Here is a 22,017-nt window from a genome sequence, read left to right on the forward strand (position 1 = left end):
TAACATTGTACAAATAGCACAAATCACATTTAAAAAAAACATTCATATTACTGATACCTTTTGTTTGCATTTTATTGCAAAGAACTACCAAATGAGGAATTAAAGACAGACACATCCTTATACTGGCAAACAATGCTAATTTATGCAAGAGGCCAACCAAGACAGGCATTTATCTTTTTGATCATATGGCCTAGCTCTAGGATTGATTACGAAATGCACATTACAAGGTGAGGTATTCACTCAAATGAGTGAACACGTTACAGTTCATATGATTTTGTGTCAGAAATAGGAGTTGCTGTCAGTTCATGTGTTTTTAATTCAATTCTATTGCCCCTCAGAATCCTTTATTTAATCATTTATTGCTGGGCTCAGGTACAAAATATTTAAGTGTGTAATGTGTTTGTGTGTTCTTTAAACATTTCTCATTATCTAGCATTATTACTAAAATATTTTACTAAATATCCCCTAATTATGCATAAAACACTTGTATTAGAACTGTACGTAACCTACATCACCTACACAAAAACACATCACATACCCTGTTATACATGTCTGTATCAAAATATAACAAAGCTTGAACAGCACTAAGGATTAGGATGAGAGAATACAAACTACAGTGTACTGATATTTAAGTTGGTAATTTAAATATTAAGTTATACAGCTTCAATGAATTAAACTCTCGGTCAGCTATTAATGCGTTCTCCCTTTTCAGCAATTTAATATTAAGACTGACTGACTTAAAAATAAAAAAATACACAAAAGTTTTATATATATAAAAAGGAGCTCAAACATTGAAAGCATTGGATGATACAAGCTCATAACAGGATTAAAAAATGCAGGTCATCTTCATTTTGATGGCAGTTCTGCCATTTTAACAGCAGATGGCATTATTGAGCTAAGTTTGTTTTAAGACTGCCTTTCATAAATCTTACCTTTCACTTTCCGTTTAGTTTCATCATCTGCAGTGCGTTCAGTGGGATTGTTAAATGCCTTCAGGATTCCAGCTTTTATACGCTGAAAAAAATGTATTAAAGAAAGATTTTAATGGCTCAAAAACAAATAAGTCTGATTACAGTTTTCAGCAGAATAAAGGAATATCTGCCAAAATACAGAACATGCCCATATAACATTCATAAAAGATTTCAACATGAGTTACATGAGAACAGTCACAAATGAGAGAAGGCCATTTCACAGATCTAACATGATTTTTTCAGTCAAGGGCCGGATTATATCATTAGATCAAATATCGGCAGAAAAAAAACCCAAGAGGATTTTAGTTTCAACAAAGTGGCTAAAACCAAACTACTTTTATTTAACAAATTAGTCAGCAACAAATTCCCTGTACAAAAATTCATAACGTCGCAAAAACAGAGCTAAAGGCTTAAAGATAAAAATAAAAGTACTGTTACTGCATAATCATTATTACTACAAAAACTGGATAGGTCCACCAGTCAGAAATACCATATAGCTATGAATACATCCACAGACACACATCTAAAATATAAAAAAGCACATTGTTTAAATAAACCCTGATTCAAAACAGTGTATATGTGAACACACAGTACAGTTAGGCAATACAAATGGAATGTACACTGTAGAGCCTACATTATTCTCTCATAACTAATGATTTCAAGGCCTTTATATAACGTGACATGGCCAGTGACTCTGTTCTCCTTTTGCCCTTTTATCCTTATGCCAACATTAAAGACAAAGTAGCAATCAATAGATAATTGGCCAAGCTCTATACAGTATAGGACCAAACAAGTAGCCCCCTTTTGTGAAGTTCAGTGCACTAGACCGTTTATTTAGGTCAAAAGCATCATTATTAGATGGTCGCAGAGCTGGCGACTGTAGTGCAAGACATTAATCAATTAGAAGCAGGATCTAGCTACTTTACAACCTAGCTACTAGCTACTTTGAGTATCTGAAACCAATAATTAATAATTACATTATTGTTAAATTTTACTATGAATGCCTTTGTTTTAAGTTTTAAAGAATTAAACTGTTCATTTTCTTTAAATTAGTCAAAATTTTTTCTTTTTTTCCCCCAGATAATTTTTAAATGTGTAAGAATATGTGACTAGATAGAAAAATGTGTCAATTGAACGAGTCATTGAATGTATTTATTTAAATTAGATTTTTTGTTTCTCAATTCAAATTCAGAAAGTGTAATATTTGGTTTATTATTACCACTTTAAATATTCCCAGTACAGAATCATTCGTAGGCGGCTAAATGGAAAAAGAAAGAAGCAGCCTAGACAAAAAGCGCCCAGTTGATGTATATGATCTAAATACAGACAAGGCGAATACTTAGAGTTTAATTCTGACACATTAAACAGCAAAGACGGACTTGTATTTCTGAGTGATATGATTCCAAATGAGTTAGTGGCCATAATCATTTTTACAGGATTCTGGTGGCCAGTGCGCATTACTAAAAGCCTCCTCCCTTCAAAAACACATGGTAGTGACACTTCACAACAATAGCTCGATTAGCAGATGTGGAGTTCCCAGGACACACAATGATGCCGTCCGGGTACAACTAGCAATTTCTAACTGGCACAACTGTCAATGCTCACAAGTTTGAATAGATCCATAGACCTGCCATTCTCATCTTGTCACAATGTCTGCAGTCCCACCGTGCAGCCACTGTGCTCTATTTTGCTAGCCATGTCACTTGCTGGGCTGCCTGGGGACATGAAGTGACCGTTAAAAAAATAATACAGCTCACGCTGAAAGGAGTTTTAATTGCTGTACACGGTGGGACCAACCCTACACTTGCCAAAAACAAGGTACCATAATGTTACCGTACAAAAGACCATGGCCAAGCCATGGGAAGGCAACTGAGAAACCATTTCAGATGCTAATGTTTGATCAGTATGCAGCTTACTAGCCATATCAATAGGGTTGATATGTAGCAAATCAACAGAAAATATTAAAGTACACTATTACGTGCGATATGCTGCAAGATTAAGGTGTAATAATAGTGGACCGCAAAGGACAGGCTTTGGGCTCCTGAGACGTTAACAGCAATAAGTGGCTTCCTGATGATAACTGCATGGAAGCTGTGATTTGTACCTTTATTGTAACGCAGATATACAGGGCACTGAACTGTTTTTTCCAGTGTGCAACATTAAAAAAATACAGGCAGTCCACAACATATTTTGCCAATGCCAGTGGAGAGAACAAACAACAACTACAACTGGAGAGAACAACTACAGAAACACAGACATCACCAAAAAAGTTATTTCTGGTTATGAATGTTGAATGGCATATGCACACCCCCCCCGTAAAAATGAAATTCTCCCCCACACACAAAAATGAAGAAATCGCTAGTGACGGAATAGAAAATTCCATAATAATCTTCACACACGTGCACATGAGTACCAACTCATATACTGCCAATATGATCTCAGGATTCATCGGACTTCCTGAAGTAAGAAATGAGAAATATTTTTCACATACTGTGCAAATATCCCTGGTTTCCAAAGATGGCATATTTGGCAGTCAAACAATTGAATTTGGCCCAGGATTTCGGTCAGGGCACCAGTGGCTCCCTGGGTAATAAGGTCACCTGGAGCAGTGCGAAGCCTCGCTTGAGGTCTCTCTACATGTGAACCAAGGAGGGTGGCGCTGACAGGAAAGCATGAAACCCCCCTCCCATTCTCTGTGATTGTGTTTCTGTGAATTCTATGTCTAATTAATTCAATTTGACTGATGTGTTGGGTTACTTCTGGGGATAAATAGATTTCCATAAATGACTGTCTGCAATACCAAGGATATTTCAGGAATCCTTTTACAATTTTAATGGTTTTTACATCCAAGCAAATTATGTCAAACCAAGCACACAAAATAAACATCCTAATGAGGGAGCGGTTGGCAACATGCAAAGACTAAAACCTGCAAAGTGAATTTGGCAGGGTGGGAGAGGAGGACAAGGACAGACCAGAGTTTAAAAGCAGTCAGAGGCATGGAAAAGAACAGAGAGAACAGCCCGAGCTGCTTGAGTTGGTCATAGTGAAGCTGAGCTGTTGTTAGCACGGTAGACAGAGAAGAGCAACGTCATTGAGGAACACAGCAGAAATTACACAATGAATGATAAATTGCAAATTCATTTTTCTGTCCTTCTTTCTGAGATTGTATAGGATCCCTCTTGTAATGGACAAAGGATGGAGGGCTGGGAGTTGGCTTCCACAGGGTAAGGATGAGGCACCCGACACAAAGGTCAGAGTGCCAGGTTGCACTCTAGAGAGATTACATTAATAATGATTCATAAAAAATCAAGATGAATAAAAATGTACTTAGTTTGTGTATTTTAAGCGAAACATCTGTTACCTTTGTTTCCTCCATTCTCATGGCATCCAGCAGGTAATGAAGGAGCTCCTGGCTGTCCTGCTGCTGGTAACCTTTAAATCGAGGAGCTCTGAAGCAAAGAGAAACAAATGGTTAAAAAAAGATACAAATACCCATGATGTCTATCCGTTATCTACTGGCAGTGTCAGTATTTTCCGAGACTGTTAAATGTGCCCTTTCAAACAACATGCAGACTAATATAAGGTTACTAAAAAGATTTTTCATCACAGCGCTTTCTCAAAGCCATTTGTCCACAGGTCTCCAAAACCATATTTATTTTACTAAATGTTTTAAAAGACAAAAAAATAAAGTGCTTGATGTGTTTCTAAATCTGATTTAACACTTCCAGATCAGAAACAAGACTGCTTTTGGGTGAGCTTCTGAAAAAAGGTTCTTCTTACCTCATAAAATCAACATTAGACAGTTCTTGAGCTAAAGGATACAAAAATGCCCCTTGAAATAAAAAATCACTTCATTGTAGCCTGTATCCTGTTGAGCTCATTCTCACAATATGTAAACTGAAGGCCTGTTCTGGTCATTTTTATTTTTACATACACTTCACTGCCTATAGTTCATCTGAGCACAGCCAAACTTCACAAGCTACTACATGTCCTGTTTCTGGGATTAACCCTATAATCTAATACCTACTGTACGTATATAAGTATTTAAATTACTTTGGACAAAAGCAATCTAATAACAACTAATAATAATAACAAATGGGGAAATTACTCTACATATTATGTTTCTACTATTTGTCAGTAGTTTTCACAGATCAAGTAGCACCCAAGGACATTGGTGCATCCACTCTCTTGGTTTCAAAGACTTGTCAGTTTCCTATTTCCTAGGATGATAAATTAATTTAGGTTTCCTATGTTTAGGTGCTTCACATGAATTCCAATGAGGAGGTTCTATACAAACCAATAACTGAAAATCCAGAGGATTTATTCTCTAGGTTTGCACATAAACAATAATTTCTCTGCTAATAATGTACATATGTTTTTCTATTAGGTTTAGGCTTACAGGCAATAATAACACAGGGTTACGCAAGCACAAATAATGTTCTGCAACCTTGGGTAAGCTCTTACAGGTAAACTTAGCTAGGGTTAGGTGTACAATCACACACAGCATACTAAGTAAAATGCCTGATCACGGATGTGGTACAGAACACGTAATGTATAAATGAAAAATTTACCATAAACTTATCAGACATTTTCAGGCACCTTTGATAATAGCATCATCAGTTTGATAACAATTTTACATTAAGCAATTATTTTAATAAGGATATATCCATTTTAATTGTTAAATATATTACATATTTTTCTAATCAACTGTCCAAATGATAGAATGCAAATTTGCTTTCTTTTAGTAATAAGAACATAAGAAGGATTATAAATGAGAGGAGTCTCATTTATAATCCTCAAAGGTCCTCCAGGCTGGGTGTCCTTACAACTTCTGATCTATAATGTGTGGCCCTCTCTGGCCTTTAGGATGGGATTTTAGGATATGCTGTTCAAAACAGTTCTTTTTCATTTTATATTAATATTTTAAGAAATATTAGCTTTAGTTTATATTTTATTTCTCAAAGCTGTTGTAATCTGTTGTCATCAAATATGAAATATACTGATATGCAGTACATCCATTAAATTCTTAAGTATATAATCAAGGCTGCTTGTTGAAAATTCTAAGGTTTCTGGGAGAAAACATCTTTTAATGTACTAGAAGACTACTATCAACACTGTATAGCTTTTTATCTAACACCTTAGCAACATACATCATTAGTGTGCAGAAAAGCAGGTTTTCCAGAATGTTTTTAGTGTAAACTAGCACTTCACCAGAAGGGTAACCTTATTCAGTTTCTGAAGACTTATTTTTTTTCTACTTCATTGAAAAAGCTCAATTAAAATACTTAAAGGCATCTCCTGTTAAGCACACACAAAGCAATGCATTTAAATGTTTGAGTCCTCAAGGCACTCATTTGAAATGTGTTTTTTTATAGCGTTTACTGCATAAAATACAATGCCAAATACACATTTGGTTTATTCTGCTAAAATCTTCTATGAATATATTTAATGAAAAGAGAGTTTAAAAACATGAACAAAAAAGCTATAAAATACATTCTGATGGTAAGCACCTTCAAAAAAAGCTTTTCAATAAGCAACCTGAAGATCTCAGTTGTTTTTTTTTTTAAGTGAAGAGAAGCTAGCAACTTCTAATACATAATGTCCGATCTCTTCTCCTTGAAATGATGCTTGAAGCAAGACATTGGCTGAAATGGACAAATCTTAGACAAACAGATGTGCTGGCATATGGAAGCCAGTGCCCGTGCTCTCCAACCTGTTGTACAGTGTCGGCAGCATCAAGAAAGAACAGGTTGAACTGCTGTTAATGCCCATGAAAACGTGTGGACGGTTGCCTTCTCTCTCAAGAAGGGCATACAGTGCTGCGTTTCCATTACATAAATGGGCATGACATTGGTTCTGAATAATAAGATGGGTAGGATATGGGTAAGGCTTGTGTGATATTGGTTTATGAAAGATTTCAAGGAAAGGTTGAAGTAAAAACAGGATCCCCAACCTGGTGATCAACTGAACTTCTGTCTTTGGGAGCTCAAACCATAAACGGCATGTCACATTCTAGAATACATAACTCAAGTTCAACAACCATCTTTAGTTTCACTGTGAGACCAGCTGCTTTATAATCAATGTACTGAATGAGTTCAAAATATTAAAACGCATATTAATGTTATTGAGGAGCAGCATTATTTTTACTTATTTTAATCACACATGGTTTCACTCAGTTATAAAATATGCATTCAAAGAAACTGAAATGGACACAAAAAAGCTGACATCTCATACCCCTGGAAATCATTCTATGAAGATTGAATGTAAAAGCATTTTACCATTAAATTTTTCTTAAGCATTTATTTTTAGAAATGCATTTATTACTGCAAATTAAGTGGATACTTCAGACAAGGACCACCTTTAAACATGTTTCACATTGAATCAAATAAATTGAGTCTTTCAGGTCAAATTAGAGATGTTGGAAATACGTTCAACAGCATGGCTCGCTTAAAGAACTCGGAAATGTTATATCTTTTGTGTGCTAAGATTTAATTAATTGCTGCAAAGCATTTTCACAAGAATGATCCTAGCTTGTGTCAGAGAGCAGCCAGAGAGACCTAATGTGTTCACATCGTCTACTAAAGGCTTTCTTCTCTTTTAATGTGTGGTGACATTTGCCCAACTTCCAGTATGGCCAAGGCTGAAGACGAATCTCCTGCCACCTGCTTTCAATACTGGTCAGGGCTGTCCTTCCAGGTGGAGCCCCACACTGCTTCAAGGCGAGGCCTGAAGGAAACATCATGTAGTCTCTTCATCAGCCCTGCATGAGCTGGGAGCATGGAAGGAGAGGGGCACCCTTAGTCCTCACAGGAACGAAAGGACGTGTTTAGAAAGTGAAAGCCTGTCTCATCTGAACACAAAAATTAATACATTAAAATACCAGCTGAACTGCCTTAAGACAACAAATTTCAAACTGTTGTCACACACCATTCCGATCATAAAATGCCAATAAAAATGGAACAAACTGGTTTCACAGGTATCAGCGGAATGGAATAATCATTATTATAATAAAGGGGACTCATCTAGTTGTTGGACTTTCTAGAAGAAGCTCAATGAGTAAAGCTGCTTCAATTGGATCAGTCAAAATTCTACAGTCGGAAAACTCAGCACAGTGGAAAACAAGCAGAAGGGCCCTGTAGCAATGCAGGCAATCTGTCGCTGCCAAACATTTGACAGCTGCAACACTAACAGAATTAACAGCGGATGAATTAGTACCAGACGCTAAGCAGTTTGCTACAGAAAGAACCATCCAACTATATGCAATGACTTTTCTCCTTATAATCTTTGCCAGTTCATTTAACCCCTCTGGAGTGTGCAAATTTATTAAATATACTAACTGCAGATGAAACTTTAGGCTATCAAATGAAGATGCTTAAATAAGTCAGAAATCAATGGTCTGAACTATCACATTTCTTCAAACATCGGAACCCCAGATGTGCATTAGTATGGAGGAAAGATCTTGAGAAATTAATTTATCATTATTTCAGCAGGAACCATAACACTTTTGACTACTTCAACCAGAATAATTTGGCATAATCTACATTCTACTTTGGTAAATAACATGCACTTTGCTGGTTGTACATTCTACCACAGCTGTGCCTTTTCATATCATAATACTAAAGAAAATGTATTATTAGTGTTACAGACAAAAAAAATACCCTGATATTATAAATAATTAGAGCTGTTCTTTCCAAGTCTAACTAAGTAGCTAACTGCTACCATGAAGCTGTTTAATACTCCTGAAACGATGTAGCATCTACACAAAAAAACTATTTTTAAACCCAACTTTTCCACCCTTGTGAGAAAAGCACAGCAAAAAAGAAGAAATGTTACAAACAAGAGGAAACTATTTGGGTCTCTCAGCTTGTATGGTTGTGATCCACAGTGATCTGCGGGTCTCCATCAGCTGCTTCTTCAACGAAATGAGTGGATCAGATCTGAAGGAGGCTGGGGTGCTGCTTACTTTGTCCTACAACCCTCTGTTTGAAGAAGTGCCTCATGTTCTCAATTTAAATGCATTTCCCCCATTGTTTAACCCTTGCCTAATCTGGTTCATGTTTCACTGTTGATTCTGAAGAAATATGACAGGTTGACTCTGCACCTTAAACTAAATATACAGCTGTGGTTCACAGTTACTTTGCTTGCAGTTTCTTTAAAAATGAAAATGGTGTCAACATAAACACCTAAGTTTCATATATAGCTTTTTCAAGATCAGATTTTACCACCTTGCAACCTGATTTTGAGAAGCTTTTATTTTTGGAGGTTCTGAATATTCAGACTTATTTCTGTTTGATGGGCAGAGAACATTTTAATCTTTCTTGTCACCGTGCTCCAGATTTGATTACTACACAGGAGTTAACTGTTAATTTTGACAGCACTGGACTTGGACTGGGCTGCACAGTGGTCAGCATTGATGCCTTGGAGCACTGGGGTCCTGAGGGGTCCATGATCACATGGCTTTCCTCCTGGTGCTCCCGTTTCCTCCCACAGTCCAAAGACATACAGGGAGGTTAATTTGCCCTCGTGAGTGTGATTCTGTGCATGTCTGTGTTTGCAATGGACAGGATTCCCATCCAGTGTGCGCCCAGCCATGCACCTGTTACTTGCGTTAGGCTCTGGCGGAATGGATGGGTGGACTTCTTAGTAACCAGGCTGTTAGCGAATACCTGTTTTCCATTACAATTTGTTCAACCTTGCAGTCAGAACACTACTAGAAACACAAGATTGAACCATTTACCACTACAACTCATTTAATGTAAATTGTTAACATTGGATCTGGCTAAGTTGTACAACAGACTGTCAGAAATGTTAAAATGTGTAATATGAAAACATTCTGGACATCTTTGTCCCAGTGTTGTTATGAGGAAAAATAGTATAGTTAGTCTGTTGTCTTCTTAAATGCATATTAAAATTTAAACCCGTTACCTGTTCCTTTGCAGCCTACATATGCTGACGCAGCTACCTACTTGAACTATTAAAATGTATTGCACATAACACTAAATCTGTAATAACAGGCCTGGAAATAACATTATGCACACTATAGGGCACCATTATGAAAAATCAGCCATTTATACTTGAAATTTGAAACTTCCAAGACAATTGTTTTCAAGATCATTAAAAGCTTACATCACACTTCTGTCTCCGTTCATGCTACTAAAGCAACAACGTCTGTACTGAACATGTGTTTAACATAATTTTTCTTTCATTTGGTTAAAAAAAAAATTTACTATGGAAAATGAGGCAATGTCTTTGAAGCCTGCAAATATCTCTCCTTCAGTTTTTTAGACTTCAAATTTCTAGTTTCTAACAAGTCCATCCAAGGTGCCAGATTTATTACATAAAATCAAGACCAGTACTCAATTTGATCCTTAGCCTATATCTTTACGTTCATGCTGTGCAGTTTTTTTTTTCCCTTTCCCAGTTGAGATTACAAAGACCCTCTGTGTACTGGTGACGTTGCCCCAGCTTTTAAACCTTCTAAAGATCAAAATGTCCTTTGCCACTTTCAAGCCTGCCTTTTGTATTAGGGGATTGACTGTATTCTAGTCACTCAATTACAAAACTATCTAGGAAAAAAAGAACTATAAGAAATGCCTATCTGTGTTGTGTTCAAAACATAGCACAGAAAAAGCTTTGGCTATGGCTCCACATATCCATTAATGACAGTGGTTTCTGGATTCCTGGTAATTACTGTATTACTCAGTCTGAATGCTGACTTTTGCACTGTTGATCACAGAAACCTTCTTAACAAATAGATTTGACTGTCTATTCACTTTTTTCAAAACAGCTGCTTGTGCTGTGATTTCACAGAGGTCAATATTGAGGCCCCTCTCGTTTATAAGCTATATGTTAACTTTAGTGCAAATCATTTAGAAAAATGGTGTTTACTTTTATACATTTATTCAGTGACAACACTCACAATTTCTTTAATTGTAGCTCACACACACAAACAATACTTTCCTTGTCATTGTCATCTAGTACCGTCATTTATTTATCAGGATATCATGCACAGATGTATGAAAATGTTAAGTTAAGCACCAATGAAATAGAGGTTTATATTCCTAGCATCAGAATGGAATTTAAAAGTCAAAGGTTGTAATTGATCATTTTGATTTTAATCCAAATGTTGTGATTAGAAAACTAGAAAACGTTTTGATTCTACTGCAACCTTTGAACACCATAATCGGAATACCATTAGAACATACATTTCATTATGTACTACTGCTTGGATTTTATACTAATCTACGTCTGCTGCTGAGAAACATGTTCATGCCTGTTTTTTTTTCCTGGAGCTAACAATTGACAACTCTAGCTCGCGCAAACAAAACCCAGAGCTGCTCATCTCCTGGCAAAATCAGGTTCTTGCTTCACCACTGTTGTAAGCACTGCGCTGCCTAGCTATAAAACTAAGTGGATTTTAATCTCTTAATTTTAAGTTGCACAACTCATAAATTTCAACTTACTTAAATTAGGTGTTACTAGCTTTATCAATCTAAGGATAATCAGTAGAGTTCTTTGTCCATAAGAAACTGATTCTGAAAGTTCTTAAAACTGTCTTAAAAATTTGGTGATAGTCCTTTAACTATACCTTCTTCTTTATTTTAAAGTGTTTTTATCGAGTGTCTTGAGATGATAAGTGCAACATGGTGCTTTACAACTAAAAATTGTTTGACTAATTGATCAGTATTCCATTTCCAATCCAAAACAAGCAAGTAGACTGAATTAACCATTCCATATGAATGGAATCACCAAAATACTTCTAAATATCTATATATCCATTAGTGTTGTTTCTTCTGCAAACTACTTATGCAACATCTACATTTTCTGCATCAGTTGATTGTCATCTAGAATAAAGATCCTCTGCTTTAGCTGTTTTCTAAACTACTGAAATTCCTTGTCTGTAATTGATTGATTCAGTTTTATCACCCATTTAGAATGACTGTTGGAAGAGTTTTGTTAATGATCTATGAATAATGTATATTTTGCTTAAGTACAATTGGCAGAAAAACACCAGGACCTGGAGATAATTCATCTTTAGTGTTTCTAGTACCAATAACACTCCTACCACTTCTATGTTAATACTATTTAATAAAGAACTTTGTGATTGCAGAGCCTTGGGCATTTTGTCAATTTCTTCTGTGGTAAACACCCAAGTCAAATATTTGTTTATTAGTCATTGCAAATTTTTACTTTTATTATCTGGCATGCCTTCCATTACTGCTCTTTAGCTGTAGGAATACAAATAAAACATTTTATTACATATTTTGTATCCTACACTGCAATATTTTTCCCCACTCTCTCTCAGACCTAATATCTGTTTTTACCTAATTTCTTCTATTTTTTATAAAGAGATTGGGGCCACATTTGTCAAAGATTTGATTTATTTACTCTATGGATGAATGTGTCCTGTGTTTTTAGAAGAATATCTTAAAAACCTCCCATTTTGTATTTATCATAATGTGGCTAAGGAATACCTCTTTACAGCAGCTTCACACTAAAATATCATACAGTATTTCTGACAAGAAATAAATTAGAAAATTAGTCACTTACAGTCTGCTCAAGTCTAAAAACATGTACTTGCAGCAATGCTTGGTAATTCGTAAGAGCTGAACGAAATGAATAACAAAAGGCACAGAGAACCAAGGACTCAGATGTACATAAAGCATAGATGCATTTAACAACTATTGATGTCTCCTATTATGTTCACTTAGACTCTTTACAATATTTCATATAAATAAGTAATTCAAAATGACCTTGCCTATCTTACAATTTATTGCAGGTTTAAATCTAAGAATTTAGTTTTCTATTCTTCTTTAATTCATTCAGTTCAAATGACCTGCAAATAATTTAATTATTTTTTTCAAGTAGTTAATGTGAAAGGCTCACAGACTATATTGATTTTTTAAGGTAACATTAAATGTCATTTGGCACAATCCTATTAATCTATCAGTACCCATGGAAGAGCTTTTTAAAAAATGATGTTTTAATTACTTTGAGGAATGTTTTTCCCTTGTGTTTTTAACCAAGGACCTAAGCAGATCATCTTTAAAGGCCTAAGGTCATTTTTAAAGCATGAATCTTACAAATCCAAAGAATCCTGACTTGAATCTAAACTGTACCACCCACTGGTTATCACCAGCAGTCATGGCCAAAGCAGCACAGAGTCAGCAATTATTGCCATTTTGTTCAGCTGTCATACTGAGATCAGATCCAAGGAATAAATATTGATTGAGACCACTTTTCCAGGAGACTGTAGCACTAACTCCCAATTCACAGTTTGCCTTTCTACTCATCAGCCACTTTCAAGAATTCTATTTGTACCTATTTTCAATATTAAATCAAGTTATAGAAAGCTATGTTGCAGAATACCTGTCTCATCACTGACCTCAGACAGCTAAATCATGGATTTGCCATCTCCATCGCTCTGTTGCTGTCCAACTGTTACTTCGATTTCCAGCTGCTTGCTCTGATGTAAAGTATGTAATCCAAAGTTATTTTTACTTCTGTGGTGGATTTAACTAGACCGCAAGCTCTCTCAGGAAAACATTCTTCAGTGTAGAAACTAGGACTGTTTCGCCTTTCTCCTGCAACATTTCATTCCACCAAAGCTCCTAACGACAAACCACTCAAATGGTTTGTCTGAATCTACTGCACTGAGCAGTGGATTATTTAGGGATCTACAACTGCCTCTTCTCCTGTGCCTACCACATTAAAAGTGTTTCAGATCTGATATGCACTCTAATAAGTGTAACCTGAGGATCTTGCCATAATGACTTAGTCATTTCTGTAAACAAACAATGACATTTTAACTTTCCTTACAACCTACAAGGACCACTTGTCTTCTGCATAGGCCTGTTTAGTCTCTAAAGATTGATAACCATCTCAGATCACTCTTTTCTCCAGTTGGTGGTTCTGTCTTTCTTTCCTTGCATTAATAAAAAAAACACATGTTCACTGTTCCAGCCTTCCCTCTTCCTGTTCGACCTAACCACGTTTCTCTCTGTTCTTACTCTGCCTCTCTGGCAGTGCCCAATGACCCTTGCTTCCTCCATATCATATATATATATATCCTAGCATTATATCTGTCTTTTAAAGGCATTGTCTAGGAGATGTAAGAGATGTGTCAATATAACATAATGACTTATTTTTCATAGGTAGCATTTTCTAGCTCAGTGTTTCCTATTTTTTATTTACAGTTTACACTTTTACTATCTACAAGCAATACTCTGCACTTTTCTATATACTTGTCAGCTGCCAGGTGTTCGCCTGTCTTGAATTTGATCATTTAGAATTTAATTTGCTTCCTGTAAAGTGTTTGCTAATTCTCCTAATTTGATACCATCTGCATCATAAACTTCACCAGATCACAAACTATTCTAGAATCCAGATCATTTATATAAATTAAGAAACAGTGGTTCTAGTACAGATACCTGAAGTACTACACGAATTATATCACCCCAATTTCAGTATTGTACCCACTGCTTTCTATTTAATAACTAATTCTCAATCCAAACACTTACATGTTCCTGAATACCTACCATCGTTCAACTGAGAATTAGTTGTTTATAAGGAACATTATCAAAAGCCTTCTGAAAATTTAAATACATTCCTATTATTAGCCCAGTGTGTATTCACTACTGTAATTACTTATTCAAATAAATCTAACCAGTTGGTAAGGCAAGACCTACCTTTTCTAGATCCGTGTTGACTATACCCTAGGATATTATTTCCATATACTTGATTAGGTCATTTAGTTCTTATAATCAGATCCATTACTTTATATAATCGTGGTAATAGAGGTCAGATTAATTGCAAATACTTGGTTTAGTTTTCTCATTTCGTCAGTCATTTCTCTTTCGTTGTCTAGAAGTTCACAGTTTTAACTCTGGATCCTTAATGGTTCTTTTGTTGTCTTGGTGAAAGAACTTTCTACTGTTTATGGCATTGCCTTGTCAAACTGATAATAGCCAGTCTCTTCTGAAATGGAGCTCATAGCAAAAATTCAGGACAATGACAGGCCCCAAGTCTACCAAACTTCAGCTCAAGTGCATAAATATGGGTCCTTAGACACTGTTCAGTGCTCATCACATGAACACCCCTTCATCATTACCCACTTTCCAGTGCCACTGCAGTTCTATCAACATCTAACAGATTCATACAAATGAAGCCGTGGAGTATCCTATGCCTTTAATACTGTGCAATAGTGTTAAATGAGGTAACAGGGTCTTGACCGATCTTGTCCATGACACACCTCAGCTTTTAAAAGCATGAAGTGAAAGCCTGGCATGGGGACAAGAGAAAGCTGCAGTTCTCGCTGGAGCTATCACTCACCTCTGAATGCAAACTTTGCACTGGCTACGCGACCAGCTGGCTCCTGCACAGTCAGTCCAATATTCATGATGCAGAGCCCATGACAACACCAGGAGCAGTTAACCTGATTCCGCTAAGTCCATTTAATGACGGATCAAGGTCCAGGAAGAGGACAACAATCTGATTATCTCCTCCACCCAGCAAAGAGACAACTTTTCAACAACCAGTTACATGGTGTATATTTACATGTTATTCTTATGCTCTTAACTTACTTTTGGCACAGCTGGTTGAAAAGTATTTTTGGAGAAACTGGTCCCTTTCCTGGTTCCTTCATGCAGTTCAGGAACAAGAACATGGCAGACGTCAAAGGCTCTGGACTGGGCAGGGTCACCACCAATGGGTCCTATACATAAAAAAATGAACCATTACATTTACGAGTTATACTGAGAAGAATGTAATGTTTTCCAAGATAAATAAATGTTATGAGGCCGGTTCTACTTTGTGTATTAACCACTACCTGCATCTTTGGACAAAAATTCAACCATCTAAATAAAATATTAATAATGATTTGCAAAATTAATAAAATTATACCTACTTATACAAAAGTGCCTTATACACTTATACCACTGTAGTGTAGCATACACCTGTTTTACATTATGCATCACAGCTCATCAAACGGGAAAGTGAGAAAGAGCTCCTTCATCTTTTAAATTGAACGTGAACTTTAGGACGTTCAGACTGCACATGCCCAGAATAAAATCGAGCCATGACACCGGGGTTAACACAATAATATAATAACCATGTAGTTGGAACTACACTGATTTAACAACTTCTTCAAAGGAGGAGTCTCAGGTGTCTCAGGTTACAAGGTAATTTAACTGTACCCTCAAGTTACAGTTTATGAGGTGTTTTTCAGCAATATCTTCCCACGCAACTTCCCACGATTTTGATTTCACTAGATAAACACAGGCTGCTGTTATTCGCAAAATATAAAAATAATCGGTGCAACGCTATAACAAAAGCATTAAGTATTATGAATAAATGGTGTATTTGCACAGGATGTTTATATTGAGACATCATTTACATCTTCTAGACTATATGGAGAAGTAATTAAAAAGGAAAACAAAATGCTAAGAGAATTTAAATCAAGTAGTGGTATATTAATCTTTGCCAATAAATTATTTTACAGCAATTGGTTAAAAAAGAAAAAAAATCACAATATAACAATGCATTCTTGGAGAAAAATACTGTAACATTGAAGTCGTAAGTGTACAAACCCCATATTAATAACTAATCATTATGAAATACACATTTTCTTACAGAAGAAAAGTAACACTCATGACTTGAAGGATAATTTCAACAATTTATTCTTGAAATGGTTGGTCAGTGCTGAGCGTCAGCGAGGCTCACTGGCTCAAACAACTCCTGGCATCTTTGTTATTAATATACTGCCGCTCTCCCTTCCTTCAGGTGACATGCATTTCACCCCTGTGACTTGAAACTGTCTCATCAACAGTGCCATCTCTTTAACAGGCTGAAGTTGTGCAGGGCTTCCAAACATGTGCGAGCCCACAAATCAATCAAGCACATGTGTAACAGCGGTCAGCTATTCTACTGCGACCGGCGGGGAAAGGCGTATCTGGAGAGCACATACAGTAGCTACGAGCTTGCATGTGAAAAGAGCAAATGCTATGTGAACAGCTGGAGTCGAGTGCCCTCCCACGATGACACAGAGGGTGTGAAATCAAATGCTGACTAAATAAAATCAAATTATTTTTAATATACCAACTATGTTTAAATTTGGTAATGTCATTTTTATACACCCCAGATTACATGAGAACATAGACAAGAGGAGGCATTCAGCCTGTTATATAGCCATATAGCCTGTTCGGTAGTTAGTTGTTAATTGATCCCAGGATCTCATCCAGAGTTTTCTTGAAAGAAGTCAGAGTATCAGCTTCAACATCAAGACCGGGTAGCTTGCTAGAATTTCATTTTTTCATACTTGGGACGTTTAACTGTTCCTCATTTCAAACTGGCAGTAAGTAAGAAAAGTAAAATAATGACTCCCTTTTTCTCCCAGGGCTGCTCACCTTCAACTGTGCTTCACTTTCACCAGATCCTGTTTTACGACCATCTTGTGTTTTTATTTATAGTTTTACCCTTGAATTTACACAGAAAAGAAAGAAAATCCACCATTTTTTCCACAATTCTTTTCTGGGGTGCTCCTCACCCCAAAGACCTCTGTCTCTCCCCTCCTCTCCTCACCTAGGTATAAATACCCAGAATGTAACCAAGTATGACTTTAAAAACAACCTTCACTTCATCTAAACTTGTATAGCACTCATTACCAAATCTAAAATATCACAGCAATAAAGATGTTTTAAAAATCACAACAAAAGCTATGAGTTCACTTTGATATGTTATTATGCAAGCCTTGAAAGACATAATAATCTTAATCTTTTGTACTCTTATTTACAGTACCTGTCACCATGTATCATCTCAAGGCAGTTGACAATAACAAAAAAACAGAATTAAGTGCTAGAGTATAATAACAGTGAGTTGGAAAAAAGGTTGGAAAGTTTTGGAAAGGTTTATTGACCTGTGAGCTCTAATATGGGCTGAGACATCATTCTTTTTTCCTGGAGCATTACCCAATTTTACATACCAAGCTTGTTTCCATAAGTGGACAAATCTTCAGCTTTGATCCTTTTTCCTTCATCTCCGAGACCAAATCATTCAGCATGTGTGTCTGAGACAAATTCTTCAAAAAAATATCAGAAAAAAAACAGTGCAGTAATTAGCATTTAGACTGCTAAAGTGCCAAGGCCATATCTGCAAAAACATAATGTCTTTAAAATACTTGCAATAAATTACATTTTTAATAAAACCTTTTGAGGCTTATCAGAATGTTTTAATTCACCTTTAAATCAATAGAAATGAAACTATGGACAGATCTGTGGATGTATTACATTTTAACAACACAATTGCACTGTGAATGTGTATAAGCAATATTTCCCAGAAAACTATTTTTTCAGCTCCGTACATGTCTGTCGTAAATGAACATTCATCATTTTAAGACAAAAATGTGGACTTAGAAAACATTCAGCAAGAGTCTCTTTGTAATACAGAGCAAGGCCATGCTTTATAACTTAAAGCTGTACAGAGAGCAAATAATTCTAAAACACAACCTATGAGGGAGTCCTGACCAGCACAGGTCATAATTTCCAAGGACAGCTGGTGTTCAGTAAATTGTTATGATTTTATTGAAAGGGTAACTTAAAAGAAGAAAAAAATAACAGGCATGATTCTATTACAGACTCATTTCAATGACATTCTAGTGTGTGAAATGAAGCAACGCAGCTATTCAGTGACTCTAATGCTGTCAATGCCCCCTTCCTTCTCTCTGTTCATCCTAACACATCTAAGAAAATAACTACTGAGAAAAGACACGACAAAGGTGCAACAAAATATAAAGTCCTTGTACAGTATAACAAAGTTGGAAGTCAAAACTGAATCTTAAATATTTGCTACACAAATCACTTTTAACTCTCGCATTTTAATTGTGTAGTTCAGGTGGGTAGCTGCGTCAGCATGCATACATAGGCTGCAAAGGAACAAGTAATAGGTTTATTCCATGCTGAAAAGAGAAGAAAGAAAACACAATGTTTCGGCCGTGGAGCCTTCTTCAGGCATACCTGCCAGCCGAAACGTTGTGTTTTCTTTCTTCTCTTTTCAGCATGGAATAAACCTATTACTTGTTCCTTTTAATTTTGTATGCTACTTTATTTGCCCTGAACAAATACACTGCAAAAAATAAACGGTTGTTTACATCCATCACATAGGTAGATTTAGTGTAAGTTTTGGGAATTGGGAAGAATCTCTATACTTAAAAGAAGAATAGTTTTCCAAATCTCTTTATCAGTACTATGAATATGGCAGATTTTGTACTTAATTGATTTGTTTGGTAAACATGACGGAAAACATTATTTTACCACTTTCATTGTGTTAATGTCTCAATATCTTCACTGACATTATTATCTTACACTATTCTCTTTCATTTATGTGTAGTGGGGATGCTATTACAGATTGAAGGAAATGAATCTGCTTCAAGCAGAACAAAGCAGAATACAAGAGCTGGATAACAAGTAAACACATAGTGAAAGGTACAAACAATGACAAAACATGGGACACCCTGTAACCAACAAAGACCCAAAAAGTTTAAATTAAATCATACCATTCCATAATAGAATGGTTATCTAAAATATGTCTCATATTTTAAAAAATTATGTGCATTTCTTCAACCAGTTATCCATTTAACTATGTGTTTAATTTTTAACATCATGCAATACCTTAGGGTGCAGACATGCCAGAAGTTTGACATAGACTAATAATTACTAAGTAAATTACTGTTTAGGATTTGGAGAGACAAAGCAGCTGCTCCTGTTTTTAATCACAGTGCCGTCTAACTGCAACAACTGAAAAACATTTTTTTTTCCTATGGAATAAAAGGTAAAAAGAGCAGAGGCTTGCAAATTCTATTTCACAAGTGCTAGAGATGCGACAAAAAGAGTCTGCCCATTGAAAAAAGAAATCAAGGATGTGGATGGGTTTCCAGTTTGTTATTTCCATTGTTGGCAGTGCTGTACAGCCCTTCAGGCTGCTGCTGTGCTTGACACTACCCAGCACTGTTTCAGAAGGCCTCCTACCAGAGGAGCAGTGCTGACGGGTGAGAAGGCTGTTGCTATGGGCTGCCATAGCCTTGTGGCTTCTCTAGTTTCCTACAAGCATATGTAGGATGGAGGCGGAAAAACACCTGTGTTTGTATGATTTTACCTGAAAAATGTAGCAGTTTTTAGTGATACAGTATGATTATGAGATGCACACACTGACACCAAAAATGGTTACTACTTCACCATATTTCTAAAATGTCTAAATTGACCCAATTGTCCAAAATGACTAAACTTGTCCAAACAATGTTTTTTCAAGAGTATAATGAAGTCACACATGTGACTTGGCACATTATATAGATCATTGTGGATCTACCTGCAAAACATTTCTAAAAAGCTTATTCTAGACTGTACAGGAATATCTTACCTGCATCACTGCATTAAAAAAGCATGTATTTCCTAAATTGTTTATGCCTTTAACTGGCACAAAGGTGCTGTTGACTGGATTCTTTCCTTTTAGGAGATCAGTACCTTCAGTGGTTTCTTCTCGAATTTTTATTATTTTTGATGTTGTTCCTAAAATAAAACAAATTATTGGTAAGCAGAAATCATTTATGCCCTCTAGTCTACAAAAACACACTTTACAAGCATTTAATTAATATCAGTTTCAATTTTCTAAAACCAGCTTCGCTACTTTTCAGTAATAAAAAATAAACTCCAGATATTTGCAAACAACATACTGTACCTATTAGGCAACACACCTACTGTATTTTAAGAAACATCAACCTAATGATTCCTGACACTAGAAATGTGAGTTATACACTTTCTGTGATAGTCAGTGACAAAAACCTGCATAACTTTAACTGAATTTACAAACAACCTAGATTAAATTACTACTTTATGTACCAAAAATGCCTATCTGGAAATGAAGCAAAGCCCTGGAATAATGCATTCACATAAAATAACGTTTCTGGAAATTATTTAGCAGTTGAAAATTAACATCTAGAGCAAAGAGGGTATAGTCATCATGTCATGTCATTTGCCAAATCACTTTATACCATACAGTGTTGCGGGAAGCCGGAACCTACCCGGCAAGCAACGAGCGCAAGGCAGGGTACACCCTGGACGGGGCGCCAGTCCATCACAGGGCAAGTGCAAGCCAATCAGACATGGGGACAATTTGGAGGTCATGGTGAAGGCCAAGGGGGGGAAATCTGGCCCAGACATCGCAATAACTCCCTACTCTTATCGAGATAAGATAAGATAAATCTGGCCCGGACACCGCGATAACTCCCTACTCTTATCGAGAGCTGCCCGAGGATCTTTAATGACCACTGAGAGTCAGGACCTTGGTTTAATGTCTCATCCAAAAGACAGTGCCCACTACAGTATAGTGTCCCCGCCACTATACTGGGGAATTAGGACCCACATAGACTGCAGGGTGGGCGCCTCCTGCTGGTCCCACTAACACCACTTCCAGCAGCAACCATAGCTTGTCTTGTTTTGCAAGATCGTACCCCAATTCTCTCATTAAGGCTAGATAAGCATGTGCCTGTTCACAGCTCTCTGAGCCCTAGATACCACACATCATCCAAGATTATTCCACAGATACTCAATGGAGATCAAGTCTGCCAAGTACAGCATCCATTTGTCATATTCTCATCTGACAAGCAAGTAGTTACACAAAAACAAAAGGCCACGCTTCATTCTGCTGGAACGCTGTCATGTTATAATGAGCTCGCAGGAAGGGCAGTAAGTGAAGTCCAAGGATTTGAACCATTGAGGGTCAAGCAATCGGGTTGCCACCCACTGCAACAAGCAGAGTTCTGTATTGACTGAACACTTCTGCCCAGGCCTTCATGCCTGGGTCTTGCACCTCACTGTTAAGCTTGGTAAGATATCGAAACTTGTGGCTTTCCACATTGTGACTTATCATTGGTGGACTATGTTGGGCAACAATGTTATGACAGGTCAGAAAGTGTAATCACTTGATAGTCAATGACTTGGTCTACCCTCCAACATACCAATGGCACAATGACATTGTTCTCTTGCTAAACAGGAAATGC

The 22,017-nt window shown here is 36.5% G+C and overlaps 1 protein-coding gene across 2 annotated transcripts in view; it reads right to left on the minus strand.

Annotated features, from left to right (window-relative positions):
* The window catches only part of usp45 (ubiquitin specific peptidase 45), a 44,197-nt gene that overhangs the window by 8,540 nt on the left and 13,640 nt on the right, over positions 1-22,017 (minus strand). For both annotated transcript variants that reach the window (XM_088909381.1, XM_088909382.1), the window contains exons 6-10: positions 20,379-20,527; positions 17,950-18,045; positions 15,554-15,684; positions 4,333-4,420; positions 933-1,014 (exon numbers count right to left, since the gene is read on the minus strand). In XM_088909381.1, the coding sequence (XP_088765507.1) occupies positions 933-1,014; positions 4,333-4,420; positions 15,554-15,684; positions 17,950-18,045; positions 20,379-20,527 (546 nt within the window). The remainder of the gene's footprint in view (positions 1-932; positions 1,015-4,332; positions 4,421-15,553; positions 15,685-17,949; positions 18,046-20,378; positions 20,528-22,017) is intronic.

The sequence above is a fragment of the Atractosteus spatula genome, chromosome 2 (assembly GCF_055471065.1).
Source record: "Atractosteus spatula isolate fAtrSpa1 chromosome 2, fAtrSpa1.hap1, whole genome shotgun sequence".
Classification (NCBI taxonomy): Eukaryota; Metazoa; Chordata; class Actinopteri; order Semionotiformes; family Lepisosteidae; genus Atractosteus; species Atractosteus spatula.